Source organism: Strongylocentrotus purpuratus, unplaced genomic scaffold (genome assembly GCF_000002235.5).
Source record: "Strongylocentrotus purpuratus isolate Spur 01 unplaced genomic scaffold, Spur_5.0 spur5_contig_867, whole genome shotgun sequence".
Classification (NCBI taxonomy): Eukaryota; Metazoa; Echinodermata; class Echinoidea; order Camarodonta; family Strongylocentrotidae; genus Strongylocentrotus; species Strongylocentrotus purpuratus.
The window spans coordinates 999,858-1,025,466 of NW_022145576.1; the positions used below are offsets into that span (position 1 = coordinate 999,858).

The 25,609-nt window shown below is 39.6% G+C and overlaps 2 protein-coding genes across 2 annotated transcripts; one reads left to right on the forward strand and one right to left on the reverse strand.

Annotated features, from left to right (window-relative positions):
- Positions 1-8,756: 8,756 nt before the first annotated feature.
- Positions 8,757-10,508, forward strand: LOC105446802. Its single transcript, XM_011684071.2, has one exon. It carries the CDS (start codon positions 8,824-8,826, stop codon positions 10,471-10,473), a length of 1,650 nt encoding a protein of 549 aa, XP_011682373.2. The 5' UTR covers positions 8,757-8,823; the 3' UTR covers positions 10,474-10,508.
- Positions 10,509-13,525: 3,017 nt separating this feature from the next.
- LOC587486 (low-density lipoprotein receptor-related protein 1B) lies at positions 13,526-24,640 on the reverse strand. Its single transcript, XM_030974862.1, has 10 exons — positions 24,433-24,640; positions 22,458-22,619; positions 21,711-21,821; positions 21,153-21,290; positions 20,524-20,637; positions 19,535-19,654; positions 18,938-19,123; positions 18,061-18,277; positions 16,265-16,615; positions 13,526-13,529 (listed from the first exon to the last, which is right to left on the reverse strand). Exons 1-10 carry the CDS (start codon positions 24,533-24,535, stop codon positions 13,526-13,528), a joined length of 1,506 nt encoding a protein of 501 aa, XP_030830722.1. The 5' UTR covers positions 24,536-24,640.
- Between the last annotated feature and the right edge of the window lie 969 nt (positions 24,641-25,609).

A 25,609-nucleotide genomic window follows, 5' to 3' on the forward strand; every position in this document is an offset into this window, starting at 1 on the left:
ATTCCAGGCCCTTATGGTTCTTGGAAAGAAGGTGAGTCGATATATATCCGTCTTGCATCTTATGTTGGAGAAGGAGAGGGAAAGAGAAGATAAAAGGAAAGAAAGAAGAGGAAGAGGAAGAAGAATTTGTGTTCTGCCAGTGTCACAAATAGATATATAAATATGCTCATCTGACGATAATTTGATGTATAAAACCCCTCACCTTCTTGGGGCTCCGCCCCTTGGATCCAACACCAATTTGTGTCCTTCCAGTGTCACAAATAGATATAAAAATATGCTCATCTGACCGTTATTTATTGCCCAAAACCCCTGAGCTTCTGGGTGCTCCACCCCCTGGACCCCACGCCAATTCGTGACCCCTGTGTCACAAATAAGGTATAAAATAATAATTATTTAATGGACAAAACTCCTGAGCTTCTGGGGGCTCCGCCCCCTGGACCCAACACCAAATTGTGTCCTGCCACTGTCACAAATAAGGTATAAAATTATGCTCATCCGACGTTAATTTTGATGTTTAATACCCCTGAGCTTCTGAGGGCTCCGCCCTGTGAAAAAAACGTGTAAAAAAAACACGTTAATTTTTACCGTTTTTGGGAGATACCCCCCCCCCCCCCTGGCGTTCAAGGGGGGGGGTACGATTTTTCAAATTTTTGAGGGCCCCAAAAAAGATTAGTGCTTTCTAGTAATTTCGCGACTACTCCGGAACCGCGGCAGTTTTTCTTTCATGACTTTTTTCTTTCGAGTCTTACGCATCTTTTGAAACATTTTTTTGTTGAAAATCGGACGTATAATTGCGGAGTCACGTGACCTTTTGTTTTTGCATGTCAAAAAAATCTAAAATCGCTCATTTTTGTGATTTATGTACCAAACATATGGAAATACCATTTATTCTTTTAAAAAAAGAGAAAACATTGGTTATTTGGTCTTGTTTCAAGTAAATTTGTTTGATTTTGGGTAAAAATAGTTGAATTGTGGTTAGAAATGAAATGAAATAACAAAATAATATAATACATAAATACAAATAATCAAAACAAGAGATAACATAGGGATAAACTGGCTCTTCCAACTTTGTTGTCGTATTATTATTCTAACGAATATATGAAGTGAAAAAGAACGCTCGAATATGAATTATATATGATTTATGGGTAAAAATGTGAATTCTCTGACCTTGTTTGCATAAATTACCATAAATATGCATTTTCGCGGCGATCGGCTGTGAAACGGCCGAGATCTTAGGAGGACTCCCCCCCCCCCCCCCCCCCCCCACCCTCAAGTCCACTCCAATCACATTGAAAAAAGTATGACTTAAATCATCTCTCTCATCATTATACCCACTGGCGTACTGGTGGGGGGGCTTGGGGGGCGCCAGCCCCCCCAAATAAAATTGAACCATGACTTATTTTCAATTCCATATACAAGTGATGTATAAATGTTCGTGATATCACATGATTTTCAACAAAATGCGCGTTTCTCCATTTCTGTTGCAAACTGACACATTCCCAAATGGCCAGGAAGAGCATATGTTTTTTATAGTCACTGAGGGGCCGTGGCCACTAACAGTAAAACTAGTATAAAAACTCCTTTACAGAAGCAACTGTGACAAGCACTGTCGGGCGTTCCATACTTACATCATGTAACACTGCACATGTACCGTTGAGGGGCCCAGTGGGGAAATTGAATTCAGACAAGAGTAGTGTACGGTACAACAGATCGTCTTCTTACTCTAATAATTTAATGAAACGGCAAAGCTTCCGCGCTTCGGCGGGGGTGGGGGGAACTGAATTCAGACTAGGATTAAGAGACAAAACCGGTAAAATTAATCGTCTTCTTTCTCTAATAATTCAATGAAACGTGAATGCTTCCGCGCTTCGCGCGGGATGGGCGAAAATGAATTCAAACAAGGATTAAGATTAATGATTTATTGAAACGCAAAAGCTTCCGCGCTTCGCGCGAGATGGGCGATAATAAATTCAGACAAGGATTAAGAGTAATAATTTAATGAATCGTCAAAGCTTCCGGGTGGAAATGAATTCAGACAAGGATTAAGAGTAATAATTTATTGAAACGTCAAAACTTCCGCGCTTCGCGCGGGAGGGGGGTGGAACTGGATCCAAACAAGAATTAAGAGTCGAGAACGGTAAAACGAATTGTCTTCTTTCTATAATAATTTAATGAAGTGTCAAAGTTTCCGCGCTTCGCGCGGGAGGGGGGAGACTGAAAAATAACTTAGTTCCTGGCCCCGGGTTTATAGGGTTAAATTTGTCGACATTTGGACATTGGCATTAATATATTTGTCGGTAATTGGTTGCTCGGTTTGTCGGTAATTGGTGGCCTCTACACCCTCCCCACTCCCCAACTGACAAAGGTCTAGCGACGCCACTGATAACGACCCAGTTTATACACTCGAGAAAATGTTTGCAAGTACTACTGATGAAGTACCGGACCACCGTATTTGTGCATTGTGCGGCATCAAAGCATATACAACGTCTCAAGACTTGGCAGATCACTTTTCTCTAACTTCTAACCAATCAGAAGGCCTCGTTTTTGTTCCAGGAAGTGCCGGTGGACAATAATGCGCCAAATGTGGTTCTCAAATTGCAAAAGATCTCTACTCTTGGAAGGGGTAGGAGAAAGCAATTTTACGTCATATTACTCCAGGAAGTGCCTGAAAATGCGTCTAATTTGGTTCTAAAATTGCAAATGCTTCTTACTCTGGGAGGGGGCCAACACCCCCTCCAAGACCCACCTTCGTCGCTTGGTCGCTCCACTCCCTTGCCGCTAAAGCCTCGTTCTGTCGCTTCATCGTTTTACATATATTTAACCCCATGCCATTTTGTGCCCCCCCCCCCCCGGTAAGAAATTCCTGGATCCGCAACTGATGCCCATACCCCTTGAGCTTCGGGGGCTCCGCCCCATAACACCCGCCGAGGCTTTGCCCTGGCCCTAGACCCCACTTTGCGAAATGTTCAGCGGGGCCTGCATGTTAGAGTGAGGTGCTGCGGATTTTTTTTTTGTCAGCCCCCCCAAACGTTTTTGCTCATTACGCCACTGATTATACCGCTATAGTATTCATGTTTTTAATATTATTTATTTTCCATTAAACAAGTTCATAGAGAAAATACTTATCTCTCTGCAACATTAAAAAAGAATCTTCATTAATATGTCTTAATTTGTATTGATAGCCTTGTGGTCGCCAACAGTGGCGAAGGCAGGGGCGTCTCCAAAGGGGGTGTGGGGGTGCGACACCCCCCCCCCACCTGTCAGGATATTGTCGGTAAAATTGCGCTGCCGTCGGGAAAAAGAGAAAAGGGGGAGGGGGAAAAAGAGAGTAAAAGGGAAAGAAAAGAAAAAAAGAAAAAGAAAAGAAAAAAAGAAAAGAAAGGAAAGAAAAGAGAAGAAAGAAAAGAAAGAAAGAGAAAAACAAAAAAGCGGGAGAATAGGAAAGAAAGGAGGCAAGAGCCCTTTGCCCCCGTTACCCTCTTTTCTTCTTCTTCCTCTTCTTTCTTTCCTTTTATCTTCTCTTTCCCTTTCCCTTCTCTCTCTCTCTTATTTATTTTTTTTGGCGGGGGGGGGGGGGAGGAGGGGAAGAAGGGCTAGGAGGCAAGAGCCCTTCGCCTCCGTTTCCTTCTTTTTCCTCTTCTTTCTTTCCTTTTATCTTCTCTTTCCCTTTCCCTTTCCCTTCTCTCTCTTACTTATCTTTTGGCGGGGGGAGGAGGAGGAGGCAAGAGCCCCTCTTTTCTTCATATTCTTCTTCCTTTCCTTTTTTATTCTCTTTCCCTTTCCCTTTCCCTTCTCTCTTTCTCTCTTATTTATTTTTTGGCGGGGGGGGGGGGGGGGGCAAGAGCCTTTCGCCCCCGTTTCCCTCTTTTCTTCTTCTTCTTCCTCTTCTTTCTTTCCTTTTATCTTCCCTTTCCCTTTTTTCCTTCTCTCTGTCTCCCCCATCAAAGAGACCACTCTGTAATCAAGACCATTCCATTTCACTTAATACATTTTCGATATACTTAAATTGGCAACTATTACCTTCTGTCCGAGATCCTCATTTTAAACGACTGATGCGAAAGACTAGTCGACGCACCCTTTCGAGAAAACCCCCCCCCTCCCCCCCCCCCGCTTTCATCGAAAGGGTGTGTTAAAATGGTACTCCGCTCTCAACGCACCCTTTCGAGAAAAGGCCCCCCTCTTTTATCGAATGGGTGCGTTGAGCACACCACACCGCGCCGCACCGCACCGCACCCTTTCGATGAAAGCCCATATTTGTTGTATTGACCTACAGCGTATTATATTGGAGTAGGCCCTAGATTAAAAAGAAAAAAAACCTCGAGGACGCCCTCTGTTGTCCTTTGAGGGTCACTTCGTAGCTGAGCTGATGTCCTTTTGAGTTTGTCCTTTCTCGTTTTCGTGCTTGATGTCTATTTGCTTACCGTAAACCAAAACGCCCTCTGTTGTCCTTTGAGGGTCACTTCGTAGCTGAGCTGATGTCCTTTTGAGTTTGTCCTTTCTCGTTTTCGTGCTTGATGTCTATTTGCTTACCGTAAACCAAAACGCCCTCTGTTGTCCTTTGAGGGTCACTTCGTAGCTGAGCTGATGTCCTTTTGAGTTTGTCCTTTCTCGTTTTCGTGCTTGATGTCTATTTGCTTACCGTAAACCAAAACGCCCTCTGTTGTCCTTTGAGGGTCACTTCGTAGCTGAGGTGATGTCCTTTTGAGTTTGTCCTTTCTCGTTTTCGTGCCTGATGTCTATTTGCTTACCGTAAACCAAAACGCCCTCTGTTTCTTCTGACCTGTACTTTGTCTATTTTGCTCTGACCTTTGATTTATTCTTTGTTAATTGGTCCTTTCTTCTGGGTACTTTGTCTATTTTGCTCTGTCCTTTGTTTGTTTGTATGCTTCTTTGTTTGTTTGTATGCATCTTTGTTTGTTTTTGTGACTGTTGATATTGGCCCCTTTGGCGCTCCATAAGAAAAGGCTATAACAATAATTGATGAATAGCATGCTTCGGGTAAAACCCACTGACATATGACCCCTTAACGAATAAAACCATTGTAGTTTAATAAGTGCATTTCATTCCATTGCATGTATGTTTGGAGCATGTATGCTGTTTGTACAGTCACACGGTCTTAAAAAAGTTGCTTGAAAATATTTCAGAAATTGACAACTACTAAATTTCTAACGTGACTTTACAGACTTAAAGCCTCCGTGACCGGAATACCCAAATTTGAGAAAATAATACGGCTGTTGGAATGTTTGAATTATTCCTGGCTATTGACTCGTTCCTGGATGTAAAATAGTGGACTTTCATGCATGCAACCATCGTGTCACTTGTCTATTTGGTAAGTAGAAATGACTTCAACTCCGTATATTTGAAGAAGTGAATTTTGTTTCAATGATCTATAGGCTAGAACGTGGACAAAGTGCTACTCTATCTAATGGAAGAACTACTGGTGTGTTTCTAGCGGGAGTCGTAGGCATTTGCCTCATCAGTGTCCTGACATTATAAATTACCGAGATTATTCATAACCATGAAAACTACTATAGATCTCATCGTCCATTTACGGCAGCCATGGAACGTAATCTTCAGTTCTGACAATGACGGGACAATGTATTTTGACAGAAAGTATACTTTATACTAGACCTATATAATTATATATAACTCTAAATGATATATCAACAGCGATTTGTTTTGACTCTCGGGTAAAGTTATTTTTCACAAAGTCATTCGAGGATGAAGGTAGCCAAATCAATGTGTATGGAATTGCCGTTTTGATGAGTGTACAGATCGCATATGTCCACATTCAACCGCTACACTATTACACTATTCACCATGTATGCACAGATTTCGGATGGAAAAACTAATAGTTCGCTTTATTGGTTCTTTAAAAAAGAATGTCTACAGACGCCAAATTGGATTTTGCAATTCACACAATACCAAACATTAGAGGCAGCACCACCCAAAAAATTGTGTTTTGGTCCTCCTTGGAGAGACCTTCATACCACATTTTACATAAAATGATTTTAAAATAATGAATATTTCAAATGAGAAAGTTATCGTTTAAATAAGCATCCTTCACAATAATGATCAAAAGAATTTGAGCATACAAAAGTTCGAACATTGAGGGCTGTAACACCGAAATGCTCTGAGGTTTTTCTTATACCACACTAGTCTACGAAAGTTTTATAAATATCTGAATTACTCTGCAAATGAAGAGAAGAAGAAAAAGGAAGAGAAGAAAAGGAAAAGAAGAAGGAGAAGGAGAAGAAGGGAAAGAAGAAGAACAACAAGAAAAAGAACAACAAGAAGAGGGAGAGGGACAAAAAGAAAAGGAAGAAGAAGAAGTGGAAGAACCAGAGGGAGGAGGAAAAGAAGAAGTAGAAGAAGAAGAGGGAGAATAAGAAAATTGAGGAGAAGAAGAAGAAGAAGAAGAAGAAGAAGAAGAAGAAGGAGAAGAATGCATGGCAAATATAGTTGTTTGAATCGAGAGTTAAATCAATTAAGGCTATGTTATTCCCGGGCCATGAACAGAAATTACAAAATGGTATAACGTAACGTGCTAATCCTGTACCTTGCAGAATGTCGTGAGTGCTGGATCACCTAGATCGGTTTTCGGACTTCGCGAGTCATCGCAAAAGTTGAAGTGAGTTACATTCATGGATTTTGCTCGATAATTTCATATACTCTAATACGAGTGTAAATTTACTCCTTTACTCTTCACTCTAGGAATCACTTCCTTTAGACTTGTATCCACTTCAAAGTAGATATTCATTGATTTTAAAAACTAACTTTAGTTTCATTATTGCAAAGTTGAAACTTTGATTCGACAAGGTCATCAAAATTCAATGCATGGAAACATTCGAAGTAACGATTATTATAAATTACAAAACGCTTAAATACAGCCCCGGCATAGCACCTCAAGAGCTCTCCGAACGCTGCTGAGATGTGTGACATCACAGTATGGACATGACTTGCACAAGCAGACGATGTCCCATGACATCTCACACATTTTCAGTGCATGTTTTTTCATCTTCTCTCGAGTTCTTTCTCTCTCTTCACTACCGTCAGGCTAAATGTATAATGTATTGCCTCACTCTAAACCCCGCGCATGGTTTTATTTTGATGACAAATGCAGCGATACAAAAATAAAGGAATCTGTCGATTGTAAACAAAATAAGACGCCATTGTATATTCAGCTGCACACACCGGGGTATGTTCGGCGTTTCAAGTGGGAACAAATGCCGTCCTTAATATCATTCCGGGGGTTTTCTATTTGAAAGTCTGGTTTGTTTGATTGTTAATTAACCCTTATCCTGTGTATTTACAAGCAAAAGATTTAGTTAGCAGAATCGGGTCATATCCCCTTTTGAATGGCTTGACATGCCATTACATTTATAATACACTAAACTCTTTATAATTTGAGAAATAATTTGAGAAAAAATAGCTTTGCAATTATGTTCATTCTCTATGGGATGTCGTCTGCTTGGGCAGTGTTGGTCCATATAGTGACGTCATTAAAACACCGTTATTTTTTCTGGCGAATCTCTCGTATATCCCAGCTGCTATGAAGGTGGTTGTATTTTTATTTGTATAAATCACCCGGTATGTAGTTGACCTAAAACTTTTACGATGGCCATCTGTTAGCTTACCAGTTTCTAGTGATACATTAGTTGACATATTTGTGATTTTCTTTGAATTTCACCTTTTGGTAGTAGTTAAATACCTCTTTTGGGGTGAATTTCCTTTTTTGCGCATGGATTCCATTTCGATATAATTGAACCCTGATATGACTCCCCAAAATAAGAATTTTTGAGAAAAAAATGACAATACAGTATGGCTATATCTCTTATAAAGTTATAAGTGGGATGTATTTATTTCAGTATGTTTTCATACCAACATGCTTCATTCAGTTTGTTCCTTCTCTCATTCCCCATCACTATGCATTCCCTATAACTATATGATTCCCCTTTTTCTCCCTGTCGAAGTTTTGATAGATTTATTTTAATTTGTCAAGTATAGGAAAATTTATTTTCTGGAATATACAAGAAAGAGAAAGAGATATATGATGATATGGAGGCTACCTCAAATTGACAGGATTTTACAATTTTCTCCTAAGAATGTATCAAGGTCCAGCCACGGCCATTCTATTTGACCCCAAAAATATGTTTTAAAACTATAAATAAATAAAATAATGGTAAATCAACGAACATAATAATCTAACAGACATGCATTTGAAGCTATACACAGTGATATATATAATTATTTTATAACCTACACTTATAACTCAAAGCATTTTTTTTCTTCTCTTCTTCATTGCAGCACGGAAGGGCACACACAACCAACCACCTAGCAAGGTTGGGACTCGTGCACTAACATCATCTGGGGCTAGCATCGCCTTGAACTATCCAATTGCAATCGAACGGTACCCTCATTAAGTGCTGAAGAAGATAGTACGAATCAATTAATGCATACAGCTCTGGCATACAGCTAGTTATTACAGATTGCCGAAAGGATTTTTTCATACCCGTTAAATTGGTAAAGTTGTTCTATTCTGGCACTTATTCTTAATAAAATACAGTCTCTCGAGATTATGTGAACGTAATGGCGTCATTTGAATACACAGTTTATCGTAATCTGCAATGTCCAATTTGTTTAGAGCTTCTTAGTGATCCTAAACAGTTGTCATGCACACATACGTTCTGTAAGAAATGCCTTAGTGATATGCTAGAATTTCCATCAAAAAACGAGGCAAACACTTTACTATGTCCGATATGTCGTGGCACAACGCATGTAAGGGATGGCAATGTTGTGAATCTAAATACAAACGTTCCTCTTATGTCTCTTGTTGATGGCGTCAAGAACAGTCAACAGTTCTGTGAAATGTGTGATACGCAATCAAGAGCTGTACACTTCTGCTGTGACTGCGGTAAGAATTTGTGCACCGCATGTCTTGAGCTGCACAGCAAATGGCCACCTAATCTCAAACACAAAGTAGTGGGTGTCGAAGACATCAGAGAGGGCAAGGTGGTCCTAAAGAAGAAGGTCTACTGTCGAGAACAAGTACACAAATCAGATGGCGAAAAGCACGTCTGTACCAATGTATGCACCACTTGTAAGAAGCTCATCTGTATGAGATGCTCGATCTACCACGATAAGAAAGGCCACACTGTTCAAGATGTGGGGGAATACAATACTTCCTTCAAGAAGGACATTGAATCCCTACAGGCCCTGGGTAAGACCAAAGCTACAACCGTCAAGACTCACATGGCATGTGTCGATAATCAGCTGAAGCGTGTCACTGATCACATCGATAAAGAAAAAGCTAAAATCAACAAGATATGTGAAAAGGCTATCATCAAAATAAAAGAAAGGAATGTGACCTTGAACAAGCAATTAGAGGCTCAGAAAGAGGAATTATGCCAAAGTTTGAAGAATATGAAAGTTGCCGATGAGAGGTTGGTAACGAGTATTGAGAGTGCGAGTGAATTGGCGAGTAATAGTTTGAAAGCCCCACTAGAAGGGGACGTTGTTGCTATTCGTGATTCACTGTATGGTGAGTTGAAGAATGTGCTGGATCAAGATGATCCCAAGAAGAAGCCTGCTAGTGATGTAGCTAACCATGCAGAGGAACTGACGTTCACACCAAGCAGCCACCCTGATCAATTATCCATGGGTGAACTCAGGTTCATAAAATGCAGACCGCAATGGTATATGCGAACCTCAAAGGAAGACATAAATGCGATGGCTGCTACGAAAAATGGTAAGGTAACCCTTAGATTTCACAGTGGAAGTACCGTCATCATCTCTGAGGCTGGGAAATTGCTGCAGACGGTGTTCAAGGATATCCATGTCCATTGGTTAGGATTCCTCTCTGATGGTCGGTGTGTTGTACTTGATACAGTTAACAACATGTCACTGTACACATCAGAGTATAAGAAGCTGGGTGTGACATTCAACACTCTAACTGACAGTGAAGGTGGGGTTAGTATCTTCACTGTAGACAGTGATGATCTGATCTATGTCGGCTACATGAAAGCCCAGAAGATCCAGGTATTCTCACCATCAGGTGGGAAGGCGATCAGGGAGATACAATGCGATGGGTATAAACCTGAGCAAATCACTAGTTATGGTGATTCATTGATCGTTGGACAGGGTAACAATGCGATAATACGTATTAATAGAAAGGGTGATGTAATGCATAAAGTAGTTGGTTCGAGTCGTCATAAGCTCTTCGCTTGTGTGACTCAAGGTAATTCAATCCTGATTGCCTCTGTTAGACACGCAGAACTTACATTAGGGCTGCTCAATATCGATGAGTACACCAGCGACCTAAAGCACGTCAAGACCCTCATCTCTGAATACAAGATTATAATTTGTGAGGATCATTGGTACTACCTTCAGCATTTCCATTCAGGAGAGCTATGCTTTTGTACGGCAGATAGGTTCTACATATTCCACCTATCCACCACTCCAGTTAACTCGTGATTATCATGTTCAGTAGAGTTTCATACCTCATACGAGATTCCACTGGACGAGCGCAATTAGCGTAAGAACATCGGACGCATTTTAATTCCAAAGCAATCTTTTCTCTTCAACAAAATTCTCCTAAACGTTTCGCAACACGCTAATTTAATAATCTCACTGCACAAAATAATTGCATTAAAAAGGAAACACCAACCTAAGTTATGTTTACTCTGTTGCTAATCCAGACACCGTCATTATGGATGGAGGGAGGGGTGCGCGATAGTCTTACAAGAGGCCCATTTATTTTATTTCTTATATATATTTTTTTTATTGATTTATTTTTGTTGTTAATTTTTATTTATTTTTTCTTGGGGGGGGGGGGGGGGGTGGGGACTTCTATTTACACCACTTGAATAACCCTCGAATCCTCGAAGAGCTGATTCTGCTCAATCCAATTTGGGGGTGAGTAGTGCGCCTGCGCCACTCGTCGGTGTCCTGCATTCGTTAGCTCGAAAGTGAGGAAAGTCACGAGAGAAACAAATCGGCATCTTATCAAAGTTTGTTTTTACGCTGCAAACATCGTTGAAGCTTTGGCTGGCGTTTAACAAAAAAAAAACACTCCACAGGTGAATTTTTCGATTTAGACTTTTAGTCGGTTTGCCGGTGTAAAAGTGGAATTTAAGACCAATCGACGTTTTTGGTTGCCGTGTCAATGCAGCTAATGTATGTAATGTAATAACAATATGATAATCTCGAATTAAATAGCGCTTTCGGTCTCTAAGTGCTTTACAGGTATTATTACCCCGGTCATCAGATTCATTAACGCACAATATGCACCATCTCCACTCCCTGGGGAGTATTCCGACCATATGGACACCGTGAGGGCATATGGCAATTACTTACACAAATGCTTTCGTCACCCTACGTGGTCCACATTTAATTCCTGGGTATCAAGTGGCAAATGTAGATTAATACCTTGCCAAAGGGTATTAGCGCCGTGTCGGGGATCGAAGCCACGACCTTTGAATTTTAAGTGGAGTGCTTAAACCACTCGACTACGACACCTCTGAGAAATAAATACACGAGACCACTGATAGTAGCTGATTGTGGAAGGGGTGTCATCTTCTTTTCATTTTCCATTGTTACCTCTCACCCTCTCTTTCTCATTTTGTTAGCCTATTTTCTCCTTTTTCCGATTACCCCTCACCCGTAGCTATCCCAGTGGTTTTATGTTATTATGTAGCTATGGATTTGACTTTTTTGAGGGGGTGCTCACTATGCTATCCCGGCCCCTCCCGGACAATCCATACCTCTGTATCTTCTATTCAGTCTTTTATATATGCACTCTACACGATCGAAATGGCAAGAGAATTATCATTATTTGATATTGATTTGTATTGGCTTTCGACCGGACTTGCAGGATTGATTTGGATTACGTATACTAAATTCGAAGTACCATCATTGGGTCTAATTCCAAAACAATTTTATCAAATATAGAACTATGTTATCGTTGTGTGTTATCATTGTGGGAACATTTTGATAAAAAGTGATACCCAAAGATTGTATATTTAAATGATTGATAGACTGCCAAAAAAGACAAATTCATATTGTTGATTGGCATTGAATTAGAACCACGTGGAATATAATATCGGGAAACAAGGCTTATTCAACTCAATCATGCACGTACACTCAGGTATTTTTGTATTTCAAGATGATCTATGTCTTTCGTAACATGTTTTAAGCCTTTACCTTGGACCAATTCTCGAACTTTTGATGGTTCTACAAAGCCACAGAGAAAGATTATTTGTATAGTTTTTTAGAATTGCTTGAATATTGAAAATAACTGATGGAACTTTGATCATTGAGCCAACCTCTGTTGTTTTTATTTTTCAGTCAATTGTATTTGTGTTCTGTATCCTATCTTGTAGAACAGCAGCTAACTAACAAGAAGGTCCAACTACCTTTAATACATAAACTATGAATACATTCTTAAACTTTAAAAATGTGTTCATAGTTTATGCATTAAGTATTGATGTATTATATTATGTTTGTATTAAGGAATATCTCATTTGGGCGAAATTAATAATAAAATGATAACATTATTACACTTCCTCAACATAGTCCATGATAAATTATTTGTAATACGGTCAGTGAATGCATCAGTTTTGTTGTAATAAAATGTAGAATACCAAATACTTACCAATGTAGGACCGGCATATAATCAGATAAGTGTATTTTGTAATCATTGCCATTGTCATGTTATAATGATGTAATTTTTCTTTGTGTTATTAATTTAATCTTTTCTTGTTCAGATGTTTACCTTATTAAAATGTGCTTTAAAAATCACAATAATCTTCAACAAATATTCTCATTAGTCATTATTGACCAATAAAGCTGAAATTACATTCATTTTCCTGACAAAAAGGTCAAGTTTTTTAAAATAAATACCTGACATGCATCTATACCGCCTTCCAAGTGGCCAGCACACAGCATAGTCTCCTCTATCTTGCCATTGTAAGACTTCTTAAAGTTACAGATCCTGCGTGGTATTAGAGGTATCCTGGCCTCGTGTAAGACATCTGGACCATTTCCACCCACTGTATATAGGTAAAATGGGGTTTAAAACTGAATTGTGATATTGGCAATGAAACGACAAAATTGGAAAGATATTTAAGAATGGAACCGTACGATATCCCATGAAGAATTATTTAAACTGTTGACACTCAGCCAGAAGGGCATTTATTCTGGCTCTCAATAATAGTTTAATGTTATATCATCAGCGATGTGGTGCACGTAATGGTCATGAGTGAATGAAAGTATATTGGAAGTCTGAGATGGCATATATACTGGGGTCATAAAGTACCAAAAATTCGGATGAATAACACGTCATTGCGTGATAAGAATATCAATAACGATCGCAGCAAACTCAGGGTATACTGCAAATATATTTATCGTGATGGAATTAAGAAAAAGAAGACAGGATAACAAAAGATTTGTTTGTTTGTTTGAAGTTTATTATCCAAACAAAAAGTACATCGATATAACAATCAAATGTGAATGAGAAATGAAAGCCCTAACTGGAGTAAAGAGATGCAGATATACATGTATCATAGAGTTTGAATCAATCAAATAGAAAGATACTAACAAACAGAGAAATTGATAGAAGAGAGAGAAGGGGCCGGCCGAGGATAGGGAAAACGCAGGCGCGGATCCAGGGGGGGGGGGGGCCGAGCGGGCCTTGGCCCCCCCCCCCCCCCCGCAAAAAAAAAAAGAAGAGAGCGAAGAAAGGAAAAGAAGGGAAAGAGAAAGAGGAAAGAAAGGGAAAGAAAGAAGAAGAAGAAGAAGAATAAAAGAAAAGGGGGAAGAAGGAGATCGGGGGGACCGAAAGGGCCTTTCCTCCCAGGCTGTTGACCCCCCCCCCCCCCTCCAATAAAAAAAAAAGAGAGAAGGAAGGAAAGGGAAAGAAAAAAGGAAAAGAGGAGATACTGGCGTACTAATGGGGGGGGGGGGCTTTGGGGAAATGAAATTCAAACGTGGTTTATTTATAATTCCACAACGGTGGATTACAAATAATGCTGAAATGACATAATTTCCGAGATTTGTCCTCACTTTTTAGTAAATTATACGTTTGTATATGTGTTTGTTGGAAAATGACAAATTCCTAAATTTACAGCCAGGCACGAAATTATGATTCTTGAGATTCCTACATGACTTGTCAGGGCCCGAGGTACGGCAGGGATCGGGAGCCTCGAGCTCCCTCCCCCCCCCCCCCCCCCCCACTTTATTTGAAAAAGTATATTAAAGAGAAAAAAAATAGAATGAGCGCAAGAAAGAACGAATAGTTAACTGCCAGTGTTAAAAAATGAGTCATCGATATGCTCATCTGACCGTGATTAAATGCCTAAAACCCTTAAGCTTCCGGGGCTCTGCCCCCTGGATTCCACCTAGGGCGCTACGGCAGGCCCTTAGATGCTCATCTGACGGTAATTTAATGCCTAAATCCCCGCTTTTGGGGGATCCGCCCCCTGGACCCCACGCCAAATAGTGACCTGCCAGTGTCACAAAATAATAGGTATTAAAAAAAATGATCATCTGATCTTAATTAAACGCCTAAAACCCCTGAGCTTCCGGCGCCGGACAAGTTATCAAAATGTGTTTATCTGACCGCAGGCGCGTAGCCAGCCAGGGGGGGGGGGGGGGGGGGGTCCTCCAAAATCGGAAGAGGACGTAGAAAGTAAAAGGAGCAGACAAAGAAAATCTTTGAAATTCAGACAAGGATTAAGAGTATAGAGAACGGTACAACGTATCGTCTTCTTTCTCTATTAATTTAATGAAACGTCAAAGCTTCGCGCAGGAGGGGAGGGGGGGGGGGGGGGGGGGACTGAATTCAGACAAGGATTAAGAATCGAGAACGGTACAGTGAATCGTCTTCTTTCTCTTATAATCTTATGAAACGTCAAAGCTTTTGCGCGGGAGGGGGGGGGGGAACCTGAATTCAGACGAGGATTCAGAGGCGAGAACGGTAATAATAATCTTTAATGAAACGTAAAGGCTTCCGCGTTTTGCGCGAGGTTGGAGGGGGAACTAAATTCCGACGAGGATTATTTTCGAGAACGGTACAACGAATCTTCTTTTTTCTCTATTGATTTAATGAAAATTAAAAGCTTCCGCGCGGGGGGGAACCTGAATTCAGACGAGGATTAAGATTCGAGAACTGTACAGCCAATCGTCTTCTTTCTCTCATAATCTTATGAAACTTAAAAGCTTCCGCGCTTTGCGCGGGAGGGGGGGGGAGCTGAATTCAGACGAGGATTAAGAGTCGAGAACGGTACAACGAGTCGTCTTCTTTCTCTAATGATTTAATGAAACGTAAAAGCTTCCGCGCTTCGCTCGTGAGGGGGAACCTGAATTCAGACGAGGATTAAGAGTCGAGAACTCTACAACGAATCGTCTTCTTTCTCTAATAATTTAATAAAACGTAAATTTTTCCGCGCTTTGCGCGGGATGGGGAAAAACTAAATTTAGACGCGGATTAAGAGTCGAGAACGGTACAATGAATCGTCTTCTTTCGCTAATAATTTAATAAAACGTAAAAGCTTCCGCGCTTCGCGCAGGACGGGGGGGGGGGGGGCTGAATTACGACAAGGATTAAGAGTCGAGAACTCTACAACGAGTCGTCTTCTTTCTCTAATGATTTAATGAAACGTAAAAGCTTCCGCGCTTCGCTCGTGAGGGGGAACCTGAATTCAGACGAGGATTAAGAGTCGAGAACTCTACAACGAATCGTCTTCTTTCTCTAATAATTTAATAAAACGTAAATTTTTCCGCGCTTTGCGCGGGATGGGGAAAAACTAAATTTAGACGCGGATTAAGAGTCGAGAACGGTACAATGAATCGTCTTCTTTCGCTAATAATTTAATAAAACGTAAAAGCTTCCGCGCTTCGCGCAGGACGGGGGGGGGGGGCTGAATTACGACAAGGATTAAGAGTCGAGAACTCTACAACGAATCGTCTTCTTTCTCTAATAATTTAATAAATCGTAAAATTTTTCGCGCTTCGCGCGGGAGCGGAAAAACTAAATTCAGACGAAGATTTTGAGTCGAGACCGTACAACGAATCGTCTTCTTTCTCTAATAATTTAATGAAACGTCAAAGCTTCCGCGTTTCGTGGAGGAGGGTGGGGGAAAACTCGCCCCTCTCTGCACCGACCCCCCTCCGCATTACGTCACTGTTGGTCATCGTTACGTACCAATATTTGGCTCGCATAATTTCAAATTTGGGCCCCCCCCCCTAAGAAATCCTGGATCCGCGCCTGGGAAAACGTATATGGGAAAGTGTTGGAAGGAAACGGAGGTAAGAAGAAGAAGGAAAAGAAACCCTGATATTATGACTTACTCTCTGTAACTCCCATCCCGATATATAACACTCTGTCCTATCGTTGAGTGGCATTCCTTCATCTAGGCAAGCCCAGTTGATCTGCCCTGTCTCTTGTGGTACCGGCTCATCCAGGATTAGGAGGGCGATGTCACAGCCCACGCCACCGTGCTCGCCGAACTTCTTATGGACGATGATCTCCCGAACGAGTCGATGTTGACTGCCGGCCTCAGGGACGAAGTCGACCGAGTGTTTTCCGAGGTGTACCTGCCATCTGGAAGTTGCCATCCTGCGTGTAGGAAGAGACGAAAAATAAGTAAAAAATGATAAAAAATAATTTTGCTGATTTTGTTTATCACTAACGTTTCTTTTCAGAAATGTCACTCTTCAAGATATTTTAAAAAGAATGAAAGACTGTGAAAAACCCCCAGATAGGATTATGATAACGGAAAGACAATCCTTTTACAAGAAATCACTATAGTAGGGTAAGATTAAAATGCGTCAAGTTTAATTGCATTTAGAGCAGTTAAATGAATTACTGATTTCTGACATCAAGGGTTTAATTTTATATTCAACAGTTCAAGAATTAATGAAAGCCTACCTTCCATCTTCTGATGACTTTAAGCCTACTCTGAAACATAAAATAATGGGGAAAATTTTAAGTTTGATAAAATTTGAACCTATAGAATAAACTGTTCAAGGAGAAGAGGAATGTTTATAAACGCGGTTTGTTTGATTAATGACTGGACTTTCATTTCTCTGCCTAAGAGGGTATCGGGAAATTAAAAAAAATCCATAGAGAAGGGCCCCCCCCCCCCCCAAAAAAAAAAAAAAAAAAAAAAAAGAAAAAAGTTACTAATTAATAAATAAATGAATAATAAATAAACAAATTTAAAAACAATTACAAAATACAAAATAATACTAACAATAATAAATGTGATTCCGCCCTTTTAGTGACAACAACAAAATTATTCGACGAATCAGATTGGCGTCGATTAATAAACCTCTTTTTGACAAGGATACAAGAATATGAGGGCCGACTATAACTTTTGACGATCGAACAATTATGTGATCCCGTATATTATCAAGCGTATCCGGACACCTACCCCTTGGACATCCATTTCCCGGATAACCACCCCCAGTCAACTACCTCCTAGGACAACTACCCCCTAGGACAACTACCCCATGGGGCAGCCACCCTTTAAGACGACTGCCCTAAAGGAGTACTCCCGGACAACTACCCCCATACAACTATCCCATAGGACACTACCCCCAGGGCAACTACCCCCGACAAATACCCCCAGACAACTACCCCCAAGGATAGTTGTCCGAGGGGTAGTTGTCCTAGAGGATGGTTGTCATATAGGGGGTAGTTGTTGGGGGTAGTTGTCCGGAGGAAGGTTGTCCTTGGGGGTAGTCGTCCTAGAGAAAGGTTGCCCTAGGGGTAGTTGTCCTGGGGGGGGTAGTTGTCCTGGGGGAAGTTGCCCTGGGGGTAGTTGACTGGGGTGGTAATACGGGGGTGGATGTCCAGGGGGTAGGTGTCCTAGAACCATTGTCAAGTCTATATTTTCAAGCAGCAGATGAATGCAACATCGTGGGCCAGACCCCCCCCCCCCCCCAAAAAAAAAAAAGTATACGAGGCGCTTAGTTTCTAGAATGTCAAACTACCACCCCCCCCCCTCCCCCGACCTTCGTATATAAGCTTCCTTCGGTGCGATTACAATACAAACTTACATGGGTCCCATGAAGCAATGTGCAGCCGTGAGCACAACCTGCGGGTCGATCAGCGTGCCGCCACATACGGGTTGCCATGATCCGCGTGTCCGGTAGAACAGCTGGGCTTGCCATGGCCAATCTCCAGCAATGGCTGGATATCCGCCTACGATACGCTCCGCCAGAGCTAGTCCGTCATCGCGGAAATGAATGTGACTCTTGATCCCGCACCCGATCACTATAATAAAACGATTGAAAGAACATTGTTCTTCTTGCAGTTTGCAATAGTTTTCAGAGCAATTTTAATTTAACAACTTCCTACTTCGTTAAGATAGATTTGTGTTAGATTTTTTTAATATAATAATCCCCAAACCTGATGATCGGTTGTTTAGGGCGTTTGTTTTGAAATTGAATCAAGACTTAATTTTATATCACTCTATTATCCTTTATGTCGAAAGGTCTACAAAATAATGTAAGAAATTGTATACTGAAGTACATGTATATTCACTGTTTCTACATCTACTCTAGATATTGTGTCTCACATGTGACGTCACGAATCTTGACACTGGAGGCAGATAATCTGGATCTCAAAATTATCATTTTTGAGAGTTATTATTACTGCGGGCCTCAAATATATTTTGAAGAGGGAAGGTGTTATATTTGATCAGTAAAGCTTCCCCTTCGCAATGATATGCTTTTAGCATCAATTCAAAACACTTTTGATTCTTCGAGTGACTACTTTAAACTAATCAGCTTTACCAACGACATCATTCATACACAGAAAACAAATATGTTTGATGTTTATTTACTGTTTCTATCAACATGTAAACTGTTAAAATGCCAATTACCTTTTTTTTTTTTATTAAACCTGCACTTATAGAGAGTCATGCCTACTTACCATTTTCATTGGCGCAAGGAGCTTGTTCACACGCCTCCTCTTCCTGGCTTTTACCAAGACATCGTTCACCAGGTGATGCACAGACACGACTCCGTGATCGAGTACCAAGACCGCAAGAAGGATGACACTCACTCCAATCTCCCCACGACGACCACCCGTACGATCCCGTCCATGCGATTTCGGTTTCTGACAACGACAACAAAAATGTGATCTATTTTCAGATGATTTTTTGCTCGAGAGGGTGATGGAATTATTGACAAAGCCAATTAGGGTGAGGACGTGGGACATCCATTCCACTTGGTCATATGCCTATATAGTCATGCTTTCTTGTCACATCTCTATTAAAGGAAACTTCATTTCAATTTCAAAATTACTGTAATCGCAATTCAATGGGAAAACATTTAAGAAACGAAAATGAAACATAATCCCTTCTTCCCGGACACCTCCTGCAATAATAATGAAAATAGCAGGAGAAGAATGCTGCATTATTCAGTTGTATCCGTTCATCCTGACCTGCTGCTATCCTGGCATATCCATCCGAAATAATTATTTACAGGTAGGAAGTAGATAAGTATGAACGGGGCAAACTATGCTCACCACAATCTTCTTCGTCCGTATCATCACCGCAGTCGTCATGGTTATCGCATCTCCATCGCTGAAGGACACAGAAATGGGTGTGTCCACACAGGTAGGACCCCTTCCAACACCGCTGAAATACTGACAGTGTGAACAAAAGAAACGATTGTCACCATGATCATTGCCAAAACCAACAGGAATAAAATTGGTCATCTTGCTGTTTTTTAATTCATTCTCTTCGAAACACAATGTATTTTATTAGAGTTTTTTAAGAATAAGAAATCTGTAAATGTCTCAAAGTTGCTAGATCCAATCCAATTTAAATTTACGATTTATACAGGGTTTCGAATACTTATAGAAAATGGCTGCGCCCATTTCATGCTAAAAGGCATTACAACATGCCAAGTAATCTTTATTTATATAATTATCTCTTTAGTGCAACACGTCCGTAAGATGTATTGTACATCAAAAGGCAGGAATTCATCTCGTTTTTTAGAATACCTACACTTATTCTTTGGGGTTAGTTTTCCTTTTCAATTCAATTCAATTTCAATTTATTTATGTTTCCAACAAAACATTACAAATCAATCATAAGCATTTACAACAATTTAGGAATACATATTGAAAACAGAGGGGTCCACTAAAAAGCAATGCATGTACAAGTGTGGACCCCTCAAATGATACTTAGGAATACTGAGTAATTAAATTAACAAGTTCGTAACTACAAAAGAAACTACAACATAGGGGGAAAGGGGGTCAACAGGGACGAGAACGGGACAAGACAGTACTTTACATGACAAAGATAGGAGAACACAGTCACAATACAACGAGTAGACAATGCCAAGAAGTGAGAGATCGGGGTACAGGAAAACAATACAAAAGGATGAGCTGCATGTGGGGTTGAGAAGAAGATGAGCAAATTGTTTTGTTTTGTTTTGGCTCTTTGTTTTGTCCAGAAAAGTGAATCAAAATCCTCAAAATCCTCGGTGATTGTGTAATCCTTGTCTCACCTGTTCCGCACCAGCCACTGAACTCGTCGGTCATATCGGAGCAGTCGGCAATCTCATCGCACACCCAGGGCCACTCTAAACATTTCGATCCTCCATCACAGGAAAAACACTTTCCTAAAGTAGGATGAGACAAATGTATCAGACATGTTTAATGAAAAATAAAAAACAATGTACTCTTCATGGGCGTAAATCTGTAATTGATACCTATTGTTCAGGGGGGGTGATCTATTCATTCATCTCACCCCCCCCCCCTGAACAATAGGTATTACGTAAGGATTGACGCCCATGGTCCTCTTATTTCGTTAAGTGTTCTTCCTTTGCATCACTATTCTGCATCACTATACTCCTCCATTCCTCCTCCTCCTCCTCCTCCTCCTCACTATCATCACGGATAAATATTCAGTAATCAGTAATATCATCATCATTATCAATCATTCGACGCTAATTTAAAGTTTTAAGCAAGCATGATAAACTTTGAATAATGGTAATGAATAATAATGATATGTCTAGTTTATAACCTCATCAGTATCCATACTTTGCTCCTTGAGGGCTATGCAATAATATCATAAAACGAGTTACACGAATTAAAAATTATGTAGCCTGAATCACTATAACTTATGCATTCCTACCATTTCCCGCGCTGCACAGTTCGTCACTTTCATCCAGTCCATCAGAACAATGGTGAGTGCCATCACAGATTTCTCCTTCCTGGACACATCTAGTGCCATTGTCACAGGAGATACGAGGACATATTTTGGATACTGAAGCTGCAGGGGGACAGCAATCATATATAAGTATAATGTAAACTTTAACAATTTAAAACACAGGTAGAGAGAAGAACACAAATTATGACTTGGTGGCGTTAATACATTACATGCCATATGCCTAGAGACTAGCGTGTAAAAAAATCCTATGTTCAGCTTCGAACTCTCAAGAATGGCCAAAAGAGCCCTCGTTGGGTGCAACTTCGAACCCGATTGGATTGTAACTTTTTAAAACTCACAAGTAACCTTTTTTTGTTCTGAAGCATTTATAAAGTTATCTGTTATTTTTGCAAACCTAAATGTTCAATAGAGCATCTCTAAAGTTGTGCGATATTGCGTGGGACAGTCTTAAAACTTATAGTTTTGATGTTGTTGTTTTTTTCATTACAAATGGAATGATATCATGACCCTACTGCATCTTACCGTGATTTTCACAATATTGATGGTCTTCATCGCTCCCATCGTCGCAGTCGTAGGATCCGTCGCACATCCATTCTAGCGATATCATGTTATCACCAGACTTACACTCGAACCCTGCCAGGTAAAACAAAGCAAAAACGAAAAGTAAAACAAAGAAAAACGAAGTAAAACAAAGAAAAACGAAGAAAAACAAAACACACCACTTGAATGCTTAAAATATTTCGAACGTATATGTGTTTCACAACATACTACTGTACATAGGAATCGTGATTTTTATGCGATGATGGAATAATAAATATAAAAAATTACTTAAACTTACCTTTGATATTAAATCAAATCACCATTGTTATAGTTATCTTAGAGATTGTGCCTGCATCTGATTTTTGTATGCCCATGTGGATGTAGTTTTTTTTTAAAGTCTAGGATAAACAATTGTCGTCGATACGTTGGAATCTCGTTATAAAGAACATCTCAATAACAAACTCTTACTTCTCTATAATTATGCTATTATCATATATTATTAAAAGAATCGGGTCTTTTGTTTTTAATTTTTTTCTGAATATTTTTTCTTGTAAACCGGGTGATTTGTTGGTCTCGATAAAAGTAGAATTTACTGTTCATCATTCTGATACTAGGTTATTGTTTTTTAAAGACCCCCCGATGCCTCAAATGTAGTGCACAGTACCATTCAACTTCGGAAGTCTCCGGAAAAGATAAATGTCTTCATATTTTCCAGTGAATCATACATACCGTCATATTCGCAATTAATCCCTTCATCTGACCTATCGCTACAGTCAAGATACCAATCACAGGCTAGGTAAGCGGGGATGCATGACCCGTCGTCGCACTGGAACTCGTCCTGGTGGCACGATGACGACTGGCGCCGTGGTCGTCTGATGGTCTGCACTTGTCCTGAAGAATGAATTATCAAATCTTTCTTTACCGTGGTCTTAAACTTAACTACTGTAATGACAACTGTTTGCTACCATAGGTCATGACCTCATATAGTGTTAATATAGAGGTGCCGTGGTATATAGTGGATACGTGTTTGGACTGTGGATCACGTAGCTCGCGGTTCGAGTCCCGCTACGGCACTAATTTCCTTTGGCAAGATGTTAATCTACATTGGCCCTTCTCCATGCAAGGGTGGAAAGAGTTCCATAATGTCCCCCCGATAAATAAACACTACTGTCTTATTATTACACTTTCTTTTTATCTCTCATTGTTTAACCGTAACCCTAGTTTCCCATTTTTTATATATAATATTAATATTAGGTAGACCGATATCACTCTGAAACATATATATATATATATATATATATATATATATATATATCGTCGCTGTTTTCACGAAGTGACGGTAGTGAAAAAAAATTGCATTCACTTTGCGTTACGATTTTCCTCACTACCGTCACTTCGTGAAAACAGCGACGATATATATATTTGTTCAATTTTAGTGGGGGTACATATGGAACTCTTGCCTAAAATTGCGTGGTGGATTATGTGAGCTATAAGAATATCCAATATTATTTTTATTTGTATTTAATACTTCTACTATGATATGTTATTCTGTGTTCTTGTTCTGTCTGTACTTCTGCTCGTCCTTCTCTTTCTTCATTTCTTCTTGTTCCTTCTTCTTCTTCTTCCTCGTCATTCACAATCACCATTCAAGTTTTTCAGGTTTTCAGGTTTTATTTATTCCACATTTTGCAAAAAATATATATATATACAGACAAAAAACATAGATATTATATATATGTATAAACATGTAGTATAAGCACGTTTCAAACATACTGAATTGATATGGTAGATTCATTAGTAGAATGTGAGGAACCTATTGAAAAGCAGTGCTTGTATAATAGGTTCCTGATATGATAGACATTATAGATGAAAAACCGTAGCAGTATAAAAATACGTATAATCACAAGCCTTTTCCTTCTGTTTCTTTTACTATGACTTGTCATTTAAGGTGATTACTTTCTTAAAATTGTCTAAAAACAGATTTACTAAACCTTTGCTCTAGCTATTTTTGCAAGCCTTCAAATGATTCGCAATGCATTTATTATCTATTTTATTCATATCTGATATTTATACAGGGTGGTACATATCACCAATTCGGTGGTCTTCCGTGAGGCCCTGTTCGGTCAGAATAAAAACAAATAACAGCAGCAAAAACATAAACAAAAAATACACAAGCATGTAAAAAGGTACAAATTAATTGGTATCCTCGTGAAATAACTGATCATAGAAGAATTATCCCTGATCCTTTGGAAGAAATATGTGAATGGAATTTTCAATTCAAATAGAAAATACATTAAAAAATGAAAATAAAATAAAGAATAGATGATAACCACGTATTTAAAAGAAAGAGAAAAAATGATTGAAAACGTACATTTTTATAATCTGATATAACACAAAATACCAAACTTTTCATTCGATTGCTCTTTAATCAAGACACTTAGGTTGTTTACAAAATATAAAGTTAACCATGTCAACCAACAAAAAATACGGAAAGATTTCCCAGAGGTTTCTAAAATTGTGCCATATGATCGCATGGGACAGTCTTAAAGCTAAATGTTTTGACGTTGTCTTTTCATTAAAAATGAAATGATATCATAAACCTGTTGTATCTTACCATGACTTCCACAATATTGCACCACATCACCTCGTCCATGTAAACGTGGTAGGCCTATGTGTTAATTAAATTTATAGTTTGATAGCTTACCGTTTATCCGGCTGGTGCAATCTGCTTGGAGAATGGTGACAACGATGACGAGAAAGGCCAAAACGTGACGTCTTGAAATTAAAAGCAAAGTAGACAATGACATCTTGTTCCAAACGTTTTAAAATATTAGCGATATTCAAACTGATATTTAAACTGTGACGGTAAGTTTATTAGAGAGCCGGCAGACCAGTCTTTTTTAACCGCTGTAAATGATCTTCGCGTTCCGAAATCAAAGAAAGGACCTCGGAAATCCATTACAAGCTACTCATTTGTATCCAACAGACCATCGTCGTAATGCATTCTAATTAATGCATGCTTTCTATCTGCTATCATTGTGACAAGGCATGCCATTCAGCTGTTTCAAAACAATAGATTTCCTTTTGTTAATTGACTTTTCGGTGCGTATAATACTGGAATGGCGCGAGGTCTGGCCAATCTTCGGCAATCTATCGAGGTCAAGAACAACCTTTGTCCTAAGGGCTTGCATAACATTAGTGGTTTGAATGGTCTGCTGCCATTACATTCTTTAAGGGTTTATCTCACTGTGCGGCAAATGATTGTGAACGCGACTTTGGGGTTTCGCCAGGGTTCATTAAAGGTTGCAAAACGTTCGTATAAAAGGTTGCAAGAAAATTCACAAGCAGCTTTCTTTGTGAATTTATTTTTCCGCACACAGTTGCAAACGTTTGCAAAACAGTCGTAAGCGTTTGCAAAACAGTCGTAAGCGTTTGCAAAACATTCGTAAGCCTTTGCAAACGGTTGTAAGACGGTGTCGCGGAATTGCTTTTTGATTCGCCAATTCAAGCGACCACGTTACCATAATGGTTCCTATATAAAATCGACCCATTGAGCACTAGGTGCCCCCCCCCCACTCAGTGGTATTTAGGGTACGCATAATTATATTTATATGTGCAAATTTCAAAAAGAATCCCCCAATTTTCAAGGTTCTAAAGCTTATAGTGCTAGAACTTAAGATCTTGAATACCGTAAAGCCAAAGAAGAATAGTAACTGGTAACTCATTTTTGCTAAATGGAGGTTTGAAATAAAATACCTTTTGGGGCTGCCTACATTCCTGCTGTATTTATGATTCATTATCATTTTACGATTAACGTTCTGATATTTATTTGTCTTATTTTATGTACTGTGTTACTCTCCAATTATTTGTAAATATTGTGA

Coding starts and splice junctions, on each gene's coding strand:
- LOC105446802 (XM_011684071.2), top strand. CDS start 8,824: ATGTCTCTTGTTGATGGCGTCAAGAACAGTCAACAGTTCTGTGAAATG.
- LOC587486 (XM_030974862.1), bottom strand. CDS start 24,535: ATGTCATTGTCTACTTTGCTTTTAATTTCAAGACGTCACGTTTTGGCC. Junction 22,620..24,432: donor TTGCACCAGCCGGATAAACG/GTAAGCTATCAA, acceptor TTCATTCTTCAG/GACAAGTGCAGACCATCAGA. Junction 21,291..21,710: donor TCAATATTGTGAAAATCACG/GTAAGATGCAGT, acceptor GTCCCCCTGCAG/CTTCAGTATCCAAAATATGT.